This window comes from Myotis brandtii, unplaced genomic scaffold, assembly GCF_000412655.1.
Source record: "Myotis brandtii unplaced genomic scaffold, ASM41265v1 scaffold501, whole genome shotgun sequence".
NCBI classification, from domain to species: Eukaryota; Metazoa; Chordata; class Mammalia; order Chiroptera; family Vespertilionidae; genus Myotis; species Myotis brandtii.
The window spans coordinates 921,929-939,338 of NW_005369101.1; the positions used below are offsets into that span (position 1 = coordinate 921,929).

Genomic DNA, 17,410 nt, shown 5'->3' on the forward strand with positions numbered 1-17,410 from the left:
GGGGGGCCGGCCTGGCCTCTGCTCCCTCCGCCACCAGCGTGGACCCTGCGAGGCAGGCGCGTCCCCATCAGGTTCCCATTTCCAAGAGCTTCCCAGCAGGCGCTGTAACTCCAGTCTGACCAGGACAGCGGGGTAAGCAAAAACTCCATCCAGTTCGGAAAGGGAATGAAGTTCAGTGTAAATGTCTACTCATGAAATATGAAGATAGATTCCGTGAACGATGAGACCCGCGCCAGGACCCCATGTGCCCGGAAGCTGCATGCGCCCCCACCACAGGGAACGGCTCTCCTGGGGTCTCTCCTGTGGGTACCAAGCTGGCCCTCCCTCCTGCCCCCTGCCTGCCCCTCATTGTCTGACCAGGAATCGCATCTGCTTTCTCTAGAAACCTTTGCACCGAGTCCCCCTCGGGCTCCTTTATGCGTCACGGCATATGTCAGGGGTCTGAAGGGAGGCTGTGGTCACTGTGCCCTTCCCCCTGCCCCAGTGACTGTCCGCGCTCCCCTCAGTCCGGTCTGTGAGTCCCTCCATGCCTCCCAGGGCGTTTCCAACAGCCCATGTCAACCCTGTTCCCGCAGGTCCCGATGGCTTCCTGTTGGTTTGTCTCCTCCAGACAAGCATTCGCATGGCAGGCACCTCTGAGGCCTCGGGCGCTCTGCGCGCACACCCCCATGTCCCGTTAGTCTCCAGAACAAGTCCGTGCGAAATTATGACTGTTCCGTTTTACAGGACAGGGACTAACCAGCAGTTACCGGTAGCTTCTCCCTGTCTGGCCCCTGTGGTCGAACTGGTTTTCCATTTCTGCGCGTGTTGTTCTACTTCATGTGAGCTCTCAGCAGAAGGGAGGTCCTTGCCATCAAACAAAGCCCGAGGCCCAAGGCGCCTGTTTACCTGCGAGAGGAGAAGAGCTCAGACAAGCCTCTGCGCAAGACAGGCCGCAGCGCCGCGGGGTGCCCGCAACCAGGGGCGGCCACACCCTGCTCAGCTCCCTGCTCTGAGCTGGTCAGACCGCAGCTCTAAAGGGCCTGGGAGCTACGGGATTCTGGGGATCCCATTTAAGCTTAAGTTTTCTAAATTGCTTTTAGAATGAGAAAACAAATCACTAGAAATGGCAACTTTTTAAAAATTAACAAGCTTCGTACGTATTTCCAAATTTAGAATGTTTTTATCCACTCTCTGACAATTTTATAGTGCTTTATTCCCTTACAGCTCTTTAGTACTTTTTCTTTGGTTGCTTTCTTACATGATGTTTTATAGCTTTTTAAAATTGATTTCAGAGAGGAAGGGAGAGGGAGAGAGAGATAGAAACATCAATGATGAGAGAATCATTGACCTTCTGCTTCCTTCACCCCCACACTGAGGATGGAGCCCACAACCCTGGTATGTGCCCTGATGGGGAATCAAACAGTTACCTCCTGGTTCATAGGTCAACACTCAATCAATGAGCCACTCAGGCTGGGCTGTTTTATAATATTTTTACAGAGAATAAATGATAGTTCACTTTTCCTCTATTATGGTTGATCTCTATATTTTTAAATGCATCAATCATTTAGAAAACACTTTTTCCAGCTTCATATTTAATTTTGATAACGTCATATAAACTTTCAAAAGAGTCATTGTTTTTTTTACTTTAATGTAAAACAATGTAACAATAGAATATAAAAAATAAAATATATGTTCCTAGTTTTTATCTGGTTACACAATAAAAAAATACTTAATATAATGGATGTTAAATATTGACATCTTTTAAGTATCCTTAGTACCAAATATATCTATTTTTAGGAATATCTTCAGATCTTTATAAGCAAGCATTCAAACTTGTTTCCTTTTCCCCTGTTTTTTTAATAAGGTAAAATACATATAATTTAAAATGTACTGTCTTAGCCATTTTTAAATGTACAGTTCAGTGGTATTAAATGCGTTCATTATGTGCTACCATCACCACCATCCATTTCCAGAACTTTTTCATCTTGTAAATCTGAATCTCTGTACACATTCAATAATACCCCCTATGCTGGGTATACTTTTACGCATGTGGTTAAAATTGGGAAAATTCCTGTCAAGTTCATAAATACATGTGTGATTTAGAAGCATTCCCCAGAGGTAACGTTTGGTTGCGTTCCCATCAGCAAGCGCCTCCCCGCCCCCACCCCCCAGTGCATTTCTGGTGCTGGATGCTGGGCTGGCACCCTCCTGAGGTGGCCTCTGGCAGCAGGAGCCCCTAAATCACAGCGGCAGCACTAGGATTCCTGAGAGAGGCTGCAAACCACACCCTCTCTGGCCTGCCCCTTCCTGGATCCCCGTGTCTGTGGCATCTCCAAAGAGACCTGGCATGGGAAGGTGGCAGTGGGGAGGGCAGGAGAAAGAGGCAGTGCTATTTGCCAGGTGGAGTTAAATCTTTTATTTTAACCTATTGTCATTAAATATCTTACTTTTACAAAAATGGTAGCTTTCTAACTTGTCAACCTGTTTTGGCTAAATTGTATTGCCCCCAATTTTCTTTCCTAGCTATTCCTACTTAGGGGAAACCTGGAGAGAGACACCTGTGGGAGGGCTGAAAGGTGGAGGGAAGCAGCAGGTATGCTGCCCCTCACCTGCTGGCATGGGCAGTGCACAGACAGCAGGACACCTCACGGTTTCCGCGGGTCCTCCTGGAAACCCGGTATGCTCAAGGGTTTTCTTGTTTTTCCTTCCTCACCTCATACCCGTTTACCCTTCTGGACTAGACTGCAAGCTCCAGCATCCCAGGCAAAAACAGCTGCCTACAGGCTGCGTGCCAGCTCCTACAGAGCCCTGCCACCTACAGATCCGTGTCCCTCTCCCCGTGGTCTGCTCCCCTGCTTAAACCCGGCTGATACACGTGTCTACAAAACCACAGAACCCTGGAGCTCATTGCCAGGTCACCGTTAGGGCTTTGCTAGGGGGCTGAAAGCTACAGCTTCTGTAGCTTTACCATAAATTTATCTCTAGCCCAAAGATCGTGTCTGGGTTTCCCCTTTGGCGGTCATGTGGCTCATAACAATCAATATTCTGTGACCCCGGGGAGGCTGCGGAAGAGTTGTGAGGGTAATCCGGGAGGAAAAATTACAAGGCTTCAAGTGTAATCTGGATGGAAACTGGCATCTCATGCATGAGTCCCCTGGGTAACAAAGTTAAATGTCCTCCCAGTGAGAGCAGCGTGGGGCATTTTGGTTCAGCTTCGTGTCAAATATTATGTGGACTGCTCATACTAAGAGATACACATTTTCACTGTAAAATGCCCCTCTTACAGTTAAAAAATAGGCATTCACCAACTCGTACAGGAAGACAGTCTTTATGGTGTGCAAAGGCAAAACAGTAATTTCTTTTAGCAGCCTGGCCTCTGTGCAGAGGGCTCTGGGCTCGTTAACAGCGACGGAAACAGGCAGACAAGCATGGTGGAATTGTTCTCGACGTGCTTTCACTAGAGTTTCCTTATTTCTCTTTCTATTTGAGACCAGTTTAGAAACCTATGACCACAATATAACTATTTTAAGAGTTTCTGTTTGTTTGCAGCAGGCAGAGGAGAGAACAAGGAGAGTAGAGCCAAAGCAATGTCAGATTCACAGACCCACCCCTTCCCAGCCGGTGGCCTGGGAGAGGCTCACAGTGTAAGAACATGTTTGCATTTCCACAGATAGAAGTGCTTGCTACCTGGGGGGCACTCAGAAATTTCCCAGTGACTGAGCTAAATTTGAAGGGAAAGGTGGGCTAGCTACAGAGGACAAACCATCCCAAAGCTCAGCCAAATAAAAGCTTCTCTTGGGCTCACATCACACTGGAGTGTGCAGTCACATGGAGACTCGGGCCACTTCTACCTTATGGTTTCACCTCCTTCTGGAACCTTGAGACCCTCCACCTGCCTGGGAGAGGAGAAAATATGAGAAAACACACATGAGAAGCCTCTAGGGTTCTCATGCGCAAGTGGGGCCCATGTCCCCACCTCACTTCTTCTGGGGCAACACTAACCACTAGCCCACAGGTGCCATGCTGTCCCACCTCTGACTCCTAAGCATGCTGTCACCTGTCATGGGGAGGCTGCAGGATGCTCGCCAGCCTGGGACACTGCTACTCAGCTGTTCAGGCCCAACTCAAGTTTATTGAGCATCCTGGCTATTTTTAGCAGGCCTGGCTTTTTTTTTTTTTTTTGTCAAATATAAACCAGACTTTGTACATTTCCTCATCATCCCATGTTATGCTGTAAATGGTGACTTGTCCATTTCTTCATGATTCTGTTGGAGAACAGAAATTGATTTTTCTTAGCATTCCTCAAAATCAGTATAACTATTAGTTATCAGTATAGTAACTGCAGAGCAGAAGTTATGCATGGAATCCACAACCGATGGTGGAGGAAGGACACTTACCCACCAGGGAGCTGCTCACCCAGCCAGACTGCTGGTGCGAAGCTGTGAGCAGTGGGCCCTGAGGGCTGGCTGTGTCTGCTGGCCCGGATGGATGTCCTCAGTCCACACTGGAGGACACAGTGGAACGGGGGCAGAAGAGGAGCAGGAACTGACAACATTTGAGCATCAACGATGTGCTTGACTCTATATAAGTTTATTACAAACCTTCTGAGAAGTATTTCCTTCATCAGAAAATAATATCTCTGCCTATTCCAATGATGTGCTTGACTATATATAAGTTTATTACAAACCTTCTGAGTATTTCCTTCATCAGAAAATAATATCTCTGCCTATTTCTCTTTAATTGCTGCCTAATTAATTCTTATCAATATGATGCCACAATCTCAGGTCTATTAACAACACCTTCTTATGTTAAAGAAAACAGAAACTTAGAACAGCAACAAGGCTATAGTTCCAAAACCCATAAGCAGCACAGCCAGTGTGGCTCAGTGGTGAGCATTAACCCATGAACCAGGAGGTCACCATTTAATTCTGGTCAGGGCAGGTGCCTAGGTTTTGTGCAGGATCCCCAGTAGGGTGCATGCAGGAGGCAGCCAATCACTGGAAGTCAAGGCTGACTCCCATAGAACAAGCAGGGATGCTCCACGGTGATGTGGATCCACTGGCCGATGTGTGGCCCCTGCCAGGGACAGCAGATAGGGGAGTGCACTGCCCCAGGCCCTGCGGACAGGGTGTGGCAGGGCCCCCTGGACTAGTTTATCACTGGAGTAATGGGGTTGGAGCTCTGCACTGGGAAGCTCCATTAAGTCAAGGCTGACTCCCATAAAACAAGCAGGGATGCTCCACGGTGATGTGGATGCACTGGCCGATGTGTGGCCCCTGCCAGGGACAGCAGATAGGGGAGTGCACTGCCCCAGGCCCTGCGGACAGGGTGTGGCAGGGCCCCCTGGACTAGTTTATCACTGGAGTAATGGGGTTGGAGCTCTGCACTGGGAAGCTCCATTCACCCGATGGCGCTTTCAATACTGAACCAGCGGACTTAGGGTGACACCATCTCCGTTGCTGTTCCCAGCCACCCCCCCCCATTATGCTTCCTTCATGTGTATCTGTAATTTGAAATATATTTTGGATGGCAATGACAGATACATTTAAGGCTTAATGCCCCCCCATTATGCTTCCTTCATGTGTATCTGTGTAATTTGAAATGCATTTTGGATGGCAATGACAGATACATTTAAGGCTTAATCTTAACATTGTATCAAATCAACTTGTAAACAATTATTTCCTTCATCAGAAAATAATATTTCTGCCTATTTCTCTTTAATTGATGCCTAATTAATTCTTATCAAGTATGATGCCCAAATAGGTGGAGTTATAGAGAAGCTATAGGATCATGGTCTTCAGGTTGAGCATGCACAGACTGGCCCTGACCTCCTTGCCCTGCCTTGCTGAGTGCTTGGCTCTCCCTTGGGGGGTGGTGCAATGGTCTCCTCACTTGTTTCTGCCCCAGTCTCTCTAGTCTCTCAGGAGGGCAACTCATGTGGCCTTCCTAGGTCCCCTCCAAACTCACCATCCACCATGTAGTGAACACATACTAGGAACAAGGCTAGCCCCTGAAAATATAGAAATATTCAAGATCTAATTTCAAAAAAGTCATCATATTAGTGAAAAATAGAATTTAACTTTCTCCCAGACCTGAGTTACCTTTGGAGAGTGGGGCAATGTCTTATTCACCTATGGATCCCTAGTACCAGCCTCTAAACCTATCACAGGGTTGGGATAAGGTACACATTTGATCAAGTCCCTGAAGGACCATGCAAATGCACTCAGTCTTTTTGGTTTATGGGACAAAATGGTAAAAAGCTCTTGATATATTTCACCATTTAATAAGCGTGGCTATCAAAGTTTATTTGGAACAAGGCTTCTTAGGTTTTAAATTGCAAAAGAATCACCGGGGGATTTGTTAAAACACAGTGACCATAGCCTTATGCGCAGAGGTTCTGATTCAGGATGGAGTCCATGAATCCATGTGTCTTGTTTGCTCAGGGGGACGCCAGTGGCTGCTGGCCTTCGGAGCACACAGCAGAACCACTGCTTTGGAGTCACTCCTTCAGGAGCTGTGTGTGTCCTCGAGGGACATGTCAGGTCATGCCTCCAGATTCCCCCACTTCGTTCCACGCATTCCATCACCTGGCCTTACTCCACATGCACAAGGGGCACAAGGAAGGGTCATATTAAGGATGTGTGCATATTTCTACTTTAAATACAGCACATTATTAGGGGTAATCACTGTCCATTTTACAGATTCATTTACTGGATCACAGGGTAAGGATGGCATGATATATAACAGGCATATTAAAAACAAGATTCTCAATCTGTATTTGGCAACTGCTGCTTCATTTTATCTTTGTTTCAATGAATATGTTATGGTTTCTAAAGGAGAAAATGAAATATCGGTGTGGTTTGGGAGGGAAGTGAATATGGACACAGGCATACCTCTTTGCTTTGGAACTCACCAGAGGTCAGCTGACAGGCCTGTTGCTCTATGGACACCATGGGCCAAAGGACAGGGCTCCAGGCGCTGGGCACAATGTCCTGGAGGAACGCAGAGCACCTTCTGGGACCTGTCCCGTGACCTAATCCCTGCCCCCCAGCTTGGTTCAGGTTTATGGAAATATAATTTACATCATAAATTTTACCCATTCAAGGGGTAGAAGGTCATTGTTTCTAGTATATTCACACAGTTGTACAATCATCACTACCTAATTTCAACACCCCAGAAAGAACCTCCATACACTTTAGCAGTAATTCCTCATTCCTGATGACCAACCCCTCAACCCTTATCTCCAGCCCCTGGCAGCCACCAGTGTACTGCCTGTCTGCATGGACTTGTTTTATACGGACATGTCACCTAAAGGGAGCCATTCTCTATGTGACCTTTGTGACTGCTTCTTTCCCCTAACATAATGTCCTCAGGATTCAGGATCCATCGGTGTTGTGTCATGGCATGCATCAGCACTTCATCCTCTCTGAGACCTAACAGTATTTCCCATATGCAAATATCACCTTTGTTTGCCATTCATCAGTCGATAAGTATTTGGATTATTTCCATTGTAGGGCCATAGTGAATAATGTTCCCACAAACATTCATGCACAGAATTCAGTGGAGACATTGTTTTTATTTCAATAGAGTAGCTATTTAGGATTTGAATTGTTGGCTCATCTTTCTCTTTTCATAAAGCTTTTATTTTGAAACTAGAGGCCCGGTGCACAAAGATTTGTGCACTGGGTGGGGGGTCCCTCAGCCCGGCCTGTGCCCTCTCGCAGTCTGGGACCCCTCGGGGGATGACCACCTGCTGGCTTAGGCTTGCTCCCTGGGGGATTGGGCCTAAGCTGGCAATCAGACATCCCTCTGGCAGCCTGGCAGCCCTTGGGGGATGTCCACTTGCCAGCGGGGAGCAGACCTAAGCTGCAGTCGGACATCCTTAGCGCTTCTGAGGAGTCAGGAGAGGCTCCCACCACCACTGCTGTACTGGCAGCCGTCAGCCTGGCTTGTGGCTGAGCAGAGCTCCTCCATGTGGGAGCTCACTGACCACCAGAGGGCAGCTCCTGCATTGAGCGTCTGCCCCGTGGTGGTCAGTGTGTGTCATAGTGACGAGTCATTCCCAGTCTTTCTGCTGTTAGGGTCAGTTTGCATATTACCCTTTTACTATATAGGATAGAGGCCTGGTGCATGAGTGGGGGCCAGCTGGTTTGCCCTGAAGGGTGTCCCGGATCAGGGTGGGGGTCCCGCTTGGGTGCCTGGCCAGCCTGTGTGAGGGGCTGATGGCTGTTTGCAGCTGGTCACACCCCCTTCAAGGTGGGGATCCCCACTGGGGTGCCTGGACAGTCTGGATGAGGGGCTGAGGGCTGTTTTCAGGCTGGCCAAGCTGGCGACTGAAGCTCCCAGTCTCGCCTTTTTTCTTTTATTTATTCTGGGATTTATTTACCTTCTATAATTGAAAGTGTGTTGCCGCTCCAGCTCCAAAACCTGCTGAAAGCAGGTATCTGGGGTTTGTTTACCTTCTATAATTGCAACATTGTTGCTTAGAGTGGAGCTTAGAGCCTGGCCTCAGCAGGGAGGAAGCTTGGCTTTCTTCATCACTGGAGCAAGCAAGCCTCCTGCTCGCTTTGGCTGCGTGGCTGCCGGCCGCCATCTTGGTTGGTTTAATTTGCATATCCTGCTGATTAGCCAATAGGAAGCATAGTGGAGGTATGGTCAATTACCATGTTTGTCTATTATTAGATTAAATAATTCACTGTAAATTGAAAAAAAAATTGTATCATGAGATCCTATGTACCCTTGACTCAGTTTCTCCAATGGTAACATCAAGTATAACTGTTGTAGGGGTGTGTGCATGTGTGTAGGGGTGTGTGTGTGTAGGGGTGTGAGTGTGTATGATTCTGTTATCATCAAAACCAGGAAAACGACATTGGTGAAATGCACAAAGCTTATTCAGAATGTTCCATTTTGACATGCACTCCCGTGTGTGCATGTGTGTAGGGGTGTGTGTGTGTGTAGGGGTGTGAGTGTGTATGATTCTGTGCAATTCTATTATGTGTAGTTTTGTGTAATCAGCACCTTAATCAAGATGCAAAACATTTCATCACAAGAACTTCTTGTGTTGTCCTTTCATAGCCACATGCCCATCTCACTCCCATCCCAACCTTCACCAACCACTGATATGCTTCCATCTCCACTAGCCTCCACTTAAGTAGTGACAATGTTACAGAATCTATGTCTATTTTCAGCCTCTACCAACTATGTGCAGACTGGGACATCAAATATCTATTTTCTACTTGAAGCCCTAGACATTTTTTTAACTAATTTCAGAAATCCCATCAGTTTTAACATTGTTTTTCCTCATTGAAACCAGGCCAAGGCACAGTCCCACAAACCTCTGCACAAGGAGTTTGAAACCAGGCCAAGGCAAACCTACTGCACAAGAAGTTTGATAAACTAAGTTAAGTAGCTATTAAATGCAAAAAAGATTCACAAGCATTTATTTGATAGAATTAATTAGATCTTATTTATGTCTGTAGACCTAGGTACATCTATAACTAAATATGCAGTCACTTGGTAAATATTAGATTTCTGGGGACATACGGAGCAAAGAAGGAAATAGGACTGAAACATTTTTAAAGCCTTAAAAGTACTATTTACTTGTCATCTAAGTTTTATATCTATGCCTATAGTCTTACAATCAGAATATAAGTGGTGAGGCAGAAAAAAACGTACCTCTGACCTTGGTACTTGAAAAGGTGAGTCTAAATAAAACTATTTTGCTGTCTGAACACTATCATTATCTTTAATGAGAATGGGCTTCACAAGGACATTTCAAATTGTACCTTAGGCAATAAATTAGCTGCCAGGACTAGATTCGGACTATTTTCCTTAAATATGAAAACACTGATTTAACTGCTCTGTACAGCTACATTTTATATCTGCACATATTAATTTAAAAATCGATTCTAAAGAATCTTAATATGTCCATCAGTGTCCTTGTCATTAATGAGCACAGATCTTTGTGTGCCCATAATGCCAGACCTTCCCATCAGCACTAGCACTCACTGTTGGTAATGGAGACAAATCTCACCACTTAAAAGCTTCTTTTATTTTTCCTCCATGGGCAGGCATCTTCTTCCAGCAGAAAATTTGATGGTTGTCCTAGAGTGGCCACCAATGCCAAATAAGAACTTGTATAAGACATAGAATGTCTTTTTAAATGAGTGGAGATGATAATTTAATTGTTCTCCATATATCTAGATAGATGATAGATAGATGATAGGTAGGTAGGTAGATAGATAGATAGATAGATAGATAGATAGATAGATAGGTAGATAGATAGATAATTTTGAATCACTCTTGCATTTTTGGATTAAGCCCCCATTTGGCCTTTGTGTTTTTTTAAAATACACTATTGGGTATTAACTGCTGATTATGTAAGTTTTTAGTGATATTCACAAGTGAATCTGAAGTTTTCTTTATTGGTGTGGTCTTCGTTGGACTTGAGGATCACCTTTGGGCTTATTGATAATGGTGAATGACACCAGAATATTAGAGCTCAGTCCTTGAGTTCAGCTGAGAAAAGAATTCAGAGCCAAGAAATCAAATACAAGTGAAATTTTATTAGGAAGTCAGAGGTAGAAGAAGTGAGCCAGCCAGCTGTGCTGCATGGACTCGGGAAACATATCACAGAGGCACAAGAAGGGCCCTAGGACCTTAGGAGAAAGAAAACACACCTGAGGGAAGGAGGCAGGGGGAAGGTGCAGCTTGCTCCAGAGCAAGAGAGAGAGAAGAGTGCACTAGGTTCTTTGTCTTAAGGTGTTGTATCTATTTTCTAAAGGCAGGAATTTTCAGGAGAGGATTTCAATAGAATATTCATCAGCTTTCCAGGTGTGTCCTTTCAAGGTCATGGTCTCTACTGATTGGCCAGCACTAGGATAGAGGGTCATTGGTCATTGCATCTCATCCTGATGTCAGCCATGGCATTGCTCTGTCTGATTTTTCTACTTCTTTAGGTATAAAGCTAAATCACAACTGAGCCTTAGATATTTTCTCTAGTTTGACCAAAACTCTGTCTCTGTTATCTGGGGTCAGAGGCTCTACTGCCAAGATTATGTGATGTGGGTCAGACTTCATTGTCTTGAGGGTTTAATGCTTAAAGGAAGTAGTCATGAACCCTCATTAAAGTGGTCATCAAAGGCTTCTATGGTAGTCATATGAGGCTCTTCTCTAGCCCACTTGTTTCTCCTTTAAGGGGTCTACCACGTGACTAGTGACCTGCCAGGAAAGGAAAGCTCAGGGGAGGGTCTGAATCACAGGACCAGCTGATATACTAGGGGATAAAAGGTCACCCTGTGTGCAAGTTCTAACCTTACAATTATCCACTGCTAGGCCCTGGGTGACCTTCCGTATCTAGCCTATTGTTCCTATTCTGCCATGTCTCTCTAGCTGCCTACTACATCACTTACTCTGTGTAGCAATTTGAAAGATTTATTTTTTCCCTATGCTTTGGAGAGATATAAGTGGCATTATAATACTCTACACTTTAATAGATACCATATGATTCTAATGTCTTGTTGTAGAGGAGACCTTTAAATAGTTTTATTTATTTTATAGAAATTAGTCTTTTAATATTTTTCTATTTGTATTGAGGTTAATTTTGGTAAACTTTAAAACCATGAATTACCTGAGGTGAAGAACCATGTATTTTTTATTTCGTTTCTGAGAGCCTAGGCTAAAGTTACTGAGAAGTTTGTAGGTTTCAATATATTTGTATTCACTTCCTGTTGTGCAATGTGTGAGGCCTGCAGTTCAGGAGGAGCAATGTAGCTTATAGGTAGTGGGCTTGTACTTCCTGGAAGTGTGGGTGGACTCAACATAGTTTCTGAGAGCCCTAGGCTAAAGTTACTGAGAAGTTTGTAGGGGGTCAATAAATTTGTATTCACTTCCTGTTGTGCAGTGTGTGAGGCCTGCAGTACAGGAGGAGCAATGTAGCTTACAGGTAGCGGGCTTGTACTTCCTGGAAGTGTGGGTGGACTCAACATATGTATAACCTTCACTTCCTTCTAAAGCTTCACATAAACAGCACTAAATGATATAAATTTCCTTAAATAGCTCAGTCTGCAGCTGATCAGAGAAGCACCTTGAGTCTTAACCACAAACAATCCTTCAACTTTAGTGATGGGGTGATCATAAGAGATCTAAACACGTACATGGCTGGGAGCTAGGGAAGCTGGAGGGAGAGATGGCCCATCTGGAGAGGCAGCTGGCATGGCATGGCCAGCTCACATTAACAACTGAGTTCTGCCGTTAAGTGACAACATGTGTAACTATAATAGCACCTCGTGCCCTGCACTGACTTTCCAAGCGTAAAATGAATGTGTGCATGGTGTCACTTCCACCTTCCACATCTCATGTCAAAGACCCTCTAAATTATAGAACCTAACAACACCAGGAGAAAGCACTGAAGACACTACATGGGGGTTTCCCAAGATGTGGTCCAGCCAGGTAATACTACAGTGCAGTCCTCGGAGGACAAACTACCTATATTTGCTTACAGCAATCAGTAATTTAGAGACCACGGTTAATATGAGAGGACTACCTACCAAAGAGGACCTGACATTGCAGAAGAGAGTCTAACATGAAAGACACACACACACAGTCGGGGGGAAACAGTATGTTTAAAGAGATGAAAGTGTCAAAGAAATTATGTTATAATAAATATTTTCACAAATATTAGAGAAATATTGCATCAATGAATCAGGAATTGCATATTATTAAAAAAGGAATATTCAGAGGGAAGAATAGAATATTCCTCTATTATAAGAATAAACACTCTATGGAATTTAAAAATGTCACAACTGAAATAGCAAAAAACTGAAAGTAACCCAAATGAACTGAGAATTACTAGCAAAAGCCAACATCTCTGCACAGAAGGGCTGTTGGGTCTACTAATTTTTCATAACAAGCCTTGTGATTCATGTTCTAAACACCACAAGGCTTATTAACACTAAAAGAGTCAAGTAAAAAACCTTACCAAAAAGAGGCAACATTTCATGAAACAATGCAATAGTAATAATAATAGTTATAATCATATTTATCATGCATTTCCTATGTGCCAAGCACTGTGCTAGGTGCTGTCTGTGGATTATCTCTTTGAATCCTCACTACAATTGTACATAGATATGTTTATACCTATATCCCATGAGAAAACTAGTGCTTTGAGAGTTTGTTAGCTATCTAATGCTGCACAACGAATCACAGCAAAATGTTGCAACAGACATCACCACTTCATAGATTCTCTGGGTCCTTGAGCAACTTAAACTGAGTGGTTCTGCCTGGGCCTCTCACCGGGCTGCAGTTAAGGTGTCAGCGAGAGTTGCAGTGTTTGGCTGTGGAGCTCTGCATGAGGGCCCACTCCCATGGCATGTCTCATGAGGGTCCACGCTCACTCATGTGGGCCTTTCCTCAAGGCCGCTTCTGGCATAGCGCTTGGCTTCCCCAGAGTGAGTGATCCAGGATTACCCAAGGTGGGAGCCACTGTCTTTCTATAATCAAGTCTTGGAAATGACATTTATCCTTTTTGTCATATTGTCTTAGAGACACATCCATAAGTCCAGCCCACACTCAAGGGAGGGCATGAATTCATGAGCAAGATATGAATACCAAGAGGTGAGGATAGAATGAGTTAGCTTAGCGGTTGCCTACCACAGGTGAATTGGCTTATCCAACCTCCAATAGGTATAAGTGGTAGCCCTGTGATGCAACACCATCCAATTTAACTCCAGGGTTCAATCTCTTTTTAAAAAAATGTTTTTTTTATTGATTTCAGAGAGAGGAAGGGAGAGGGAGAGATAGAAACATTGAGGAAAGGGAAATATCAATCAGCTGTCTCCTACTGGGGATGGAGCCCACAAGCCAGGCATGTGCCCTGATCAGGAATCCAGCCAGTGACTTCCTGGTCCATGGGCTAAACCTCAGCCAACTGAGACACACACCCATTGGGCCCATGGCTCCTATTCTTAATCGCTATGTAACCCCCCAAATATGCTTGAGTGAGACAGCAGCAACCCTTTCACATGGTTGTTATGTTGGGAGTGTGGGAGTGGCTGGGGAGAGACAACACACCTAGAGGTGACTTCCACACGCATGACACATACCCATAATGCATGACACAGCAGTTATTAGGTTTGGGAAAAGAGAAATCAGCTCTATATTATGGTCAGTATGTAGAGTGGAACTATAACTCTCTCATTTATTTCCTAGTTCAGAAAGTGTATATGGCTGCAAGAGAGAAGTCCATGAGTGCAAAGATAACCTTGAAGTCACTCTAATTTGTAAAAGCTCAAATCCTCTCAAGATTTAGAACTTTATCGGTAATGAATTATTTGAGGTACCCCTCATGCTTGATCATGACAAACTGCAGCTTCATTTTCGTGGGACGGGGCATTCATCACAGGGACATGTTGGCAAAGGTGAAGATTTGGTGCTCTGTCTTTAAAGCTTTTGGAAGCCACTGTCTTTTAAGCATGGGATGATGACACAATTGGATGTGTACCTGCTGCTCAGAGTTATACCATTTTGTCGAAAGCATCAGGGAGCATCCTGTATTCTCATGCATAAGACAGCAGATGCCTCCTTTATACCCTACCAGATTCATTCATGTTGGTGTAATGAGATTTCTATGTTTCTCACATCTGCAGACTGGTCAAGGTAATCTATCTCAGGGCCCCTATGTCTGCCTCTCTCTGAACACAGACAGACCTTCATGGCAGCAACCAGGCTGTGAGCTTCATAAGGCCCAGACTGGTTGCCTTCTTCATGTTCTGTCGTCTAGTGGCAACCACACTGTTGACATATGTTAAGGACTTGATAAATGCTTGTTAAGTTAAAATAAACTTGATTGGTCACCTACTATACATCAGTCACCATGCTGAGCTCTGGACATATATTAATAAGATAGTGCCATTTTACTTTATTAATAAAAAGTCATGACTGTATGTGTCTATTCGGTTTTTCATTCATTGATCAAACTCCTGCTGTGAAGGTGGCACTCTGCCAGATGTTGGAACGTGTGCCAACAACACACGGCCACCACTCTCACATGCTGTCACTGGTAGTCCTAGATCAACACACCATGCAGGCATCCAGGAGGGACATACACGTCAGCACACAGCAGGTCATAGCCGGGGGAAGCGGGGGCTCTTGAAGGGTGTGACTTCCGAGCTGGTGAAAAGAGTGACTGTTAAGGTGAATGGAGGGTGGGACTCCCTCAAGTATTGGGATGCTGGTTTGTTAAGACTTGGGGGGAAGTCGAGTTATAGGGGAAGAAAGGAAGGCAAGATTGACAGTCAGTAGAAGTAGAAGTAACTGATGCATCTAAGGAATATGCAGAGCCATGCAACGTTTCCTCCCCGCTGCCTTTGTGTCTCCCCAGCCCTCTACGAGCGATCCTGCGAGGTGTACAGGCACCGAGGGAACACGGCTGGCTTCTTCCACATTGACCCGGATGGCAGCGGGCCGCTAGGAGCTCTCCAGGTGTACTGCAATGTCACAGGTGAGGGTGCAGACTTCTCACTCAGCTCTGTCCAGCTGTGTGATGGCACATGGCCAAGGGAAGTCCACGGCAAGGGACACGCTTGCAAATAAAAGACCAGGTTCCGGGGGAAAATGGTATTTTAGTAAATAATAGAATTAGCAGCTAGGTTATTTTCATGAGAGAAGAAAACTTAACAGGCTTCGTTTTCCAGCAAAACCAAGAGTTAATTACCAAAAATTTTCTATAGAACTTGTCACAGATGTTTTCTCTCTTAGAACTCAAAACCAGAAAGCACATGAAAACATCCAACCAACAAAAAACAAAACTCAAAGTGAATAGGAAGCTTGACTCCGGTGGTGGGAACGCCTGGCCCATGTCTGGCCCTGAGGACTGTGAATCGGTGTTCTCTCTGAGCTTCCATTGTGGTACACCAGCGCGGTGGGAATAACATTTTCTACCTCTCCGAGCTGTGAGGGTTAGGCACATTCCTGTGTATTGGAGCAAGCAGTCAGACTAGTTATCCAGTGGATGCCTCAGGGAAAAGTAAAGTGAACTATTTGCTTTTTTCTGGAGATTTTATTTATGCCGCCACTTCGTTCTAAGTGCCTAGTCAGAGTCAGTTATTTCATAGGCTTAGAGACTGCATCTGATCACTTCTTTATTTTGAAAAATAATTCCACAAAGCCACAGTTTGATGTAATCGTTTCCGAAAAACATCGCATGGTGAGTGCACTCTCCGTTGTGAGCTATAATGGGCACATCCACGGGTTGGGGTTCCAGCCTAACTTGGAGGGGCCACAGAGTCATGCAGTGAAACTGGATGCAGGGAGCTGCTGAGACGCACCGAGTCTCGGTGAATCTCAGCAGCTCCAGCTCCTCAGCAGCAAGGAGGACCCTCCCTGGAGCTCAGTCTGTAGCAGACTCTGTCCTGGGCTCCAGGGATGCACAGAGAAATAAGACATAGTCACTGTCCTTCACGAGGCAGTAAAATTGGTGATACTAACGTGCAAAAATGACAGGTAGACATGCAAGCAAACCTTTGCAAAAATGGTGATTAGGACACTTAGCAATCCACCCATCTGAATACAAAGGGCAGCATCTTTTTCTGCAGAAAATGCTAGTTTCATGGGATTGATTGTCATTTCATTGAATTTCCATAATTCTTTATCTGCAAAATGAATATATGCTAGCTGCTTCTCCCCAGCTTTATAAATAAATTAGGAATCATGATGCTGTTTCCTTTTCAAGGTTTTGGTAAACTACAATGCTCAACAGCTGGTCAAGTACTAGGTTGGGTTTTCTGTGGATCCTAGTTATTTCAAAACTAGGGGCCCAGTGCATGAATTTGTGCACCTTGAAAGGAACTGTGGGCTGCGAGGCTGTGGTGGGTACAGGGGCGAGTCTTGGGCCATCCTCCTCACCTCTGCCCAACCCCTCCCACCGTGGCCCCTGTCTGCCAGCAGCCCTGCTCCCGCCACTGCCACTCCCACATGCTGACAGTGCTGGCCCTGATCGCACCTGCTGATGGAGCGGAGCAATTGGGGCCAGTGCCATCAGCGGGTGCGAGCAGTGACTACTGCCCCAATCGCCCCTCAGGAGCAGGGGGAGGTGGAGAAGCCCTCAAGCCCTCAAGGGGGCAGCAACCGCTGCTCGCACCCACTATGGCACAGAGTGATCGGGACCAGTGCTGGGCACCGGCAGCACGGCAGCAGGGCGGCTCTGGCACTAGCAGTGGGTGCAAGCCAAGAGGGGCTGGTGCCAGCAGCAGGTGCAAGTGCTGGGGTGGGGGGGCGGAACTGCAGTGTGTGGGAGCAAAGAATTTTCAGTAACCACCAGAGGCTTGCCCTGTTGACATCTTGGTCTGGTGCCCCAGCTCACCTGCTCCACCATCCCACCACAGCCAATGCCTGCCATGTTCCGCACACGCCCCCTGGTGGTCAGTGCACG

The 17,410-nt window shown here is 45.6% G+C and overlaps 1 protein-coding gene across 1 annotated transcript in view; it reads left to right on the forward strand.

Annotated features, from left to right (window-relative positions):
• CNTNAP5 (contactin associated protein-like 5) overlaps positions 1 to 17,410 on the forward strand; it is a 921,850-nt gene that overhangs the window by 570,060 nt on the left and 334,380 nt on the right. The window contains exon 12 of the mRNA XM_014548314.1: positions 15,362 to 15,481. Coding sequence (XP_014403800.1) covers positions 15,362 to 15,481 — 120 coding nt within the window. The remainder of the gene's footprint in view (positions 1 to 15,361; positions 15,482 to 17,410) is intronic.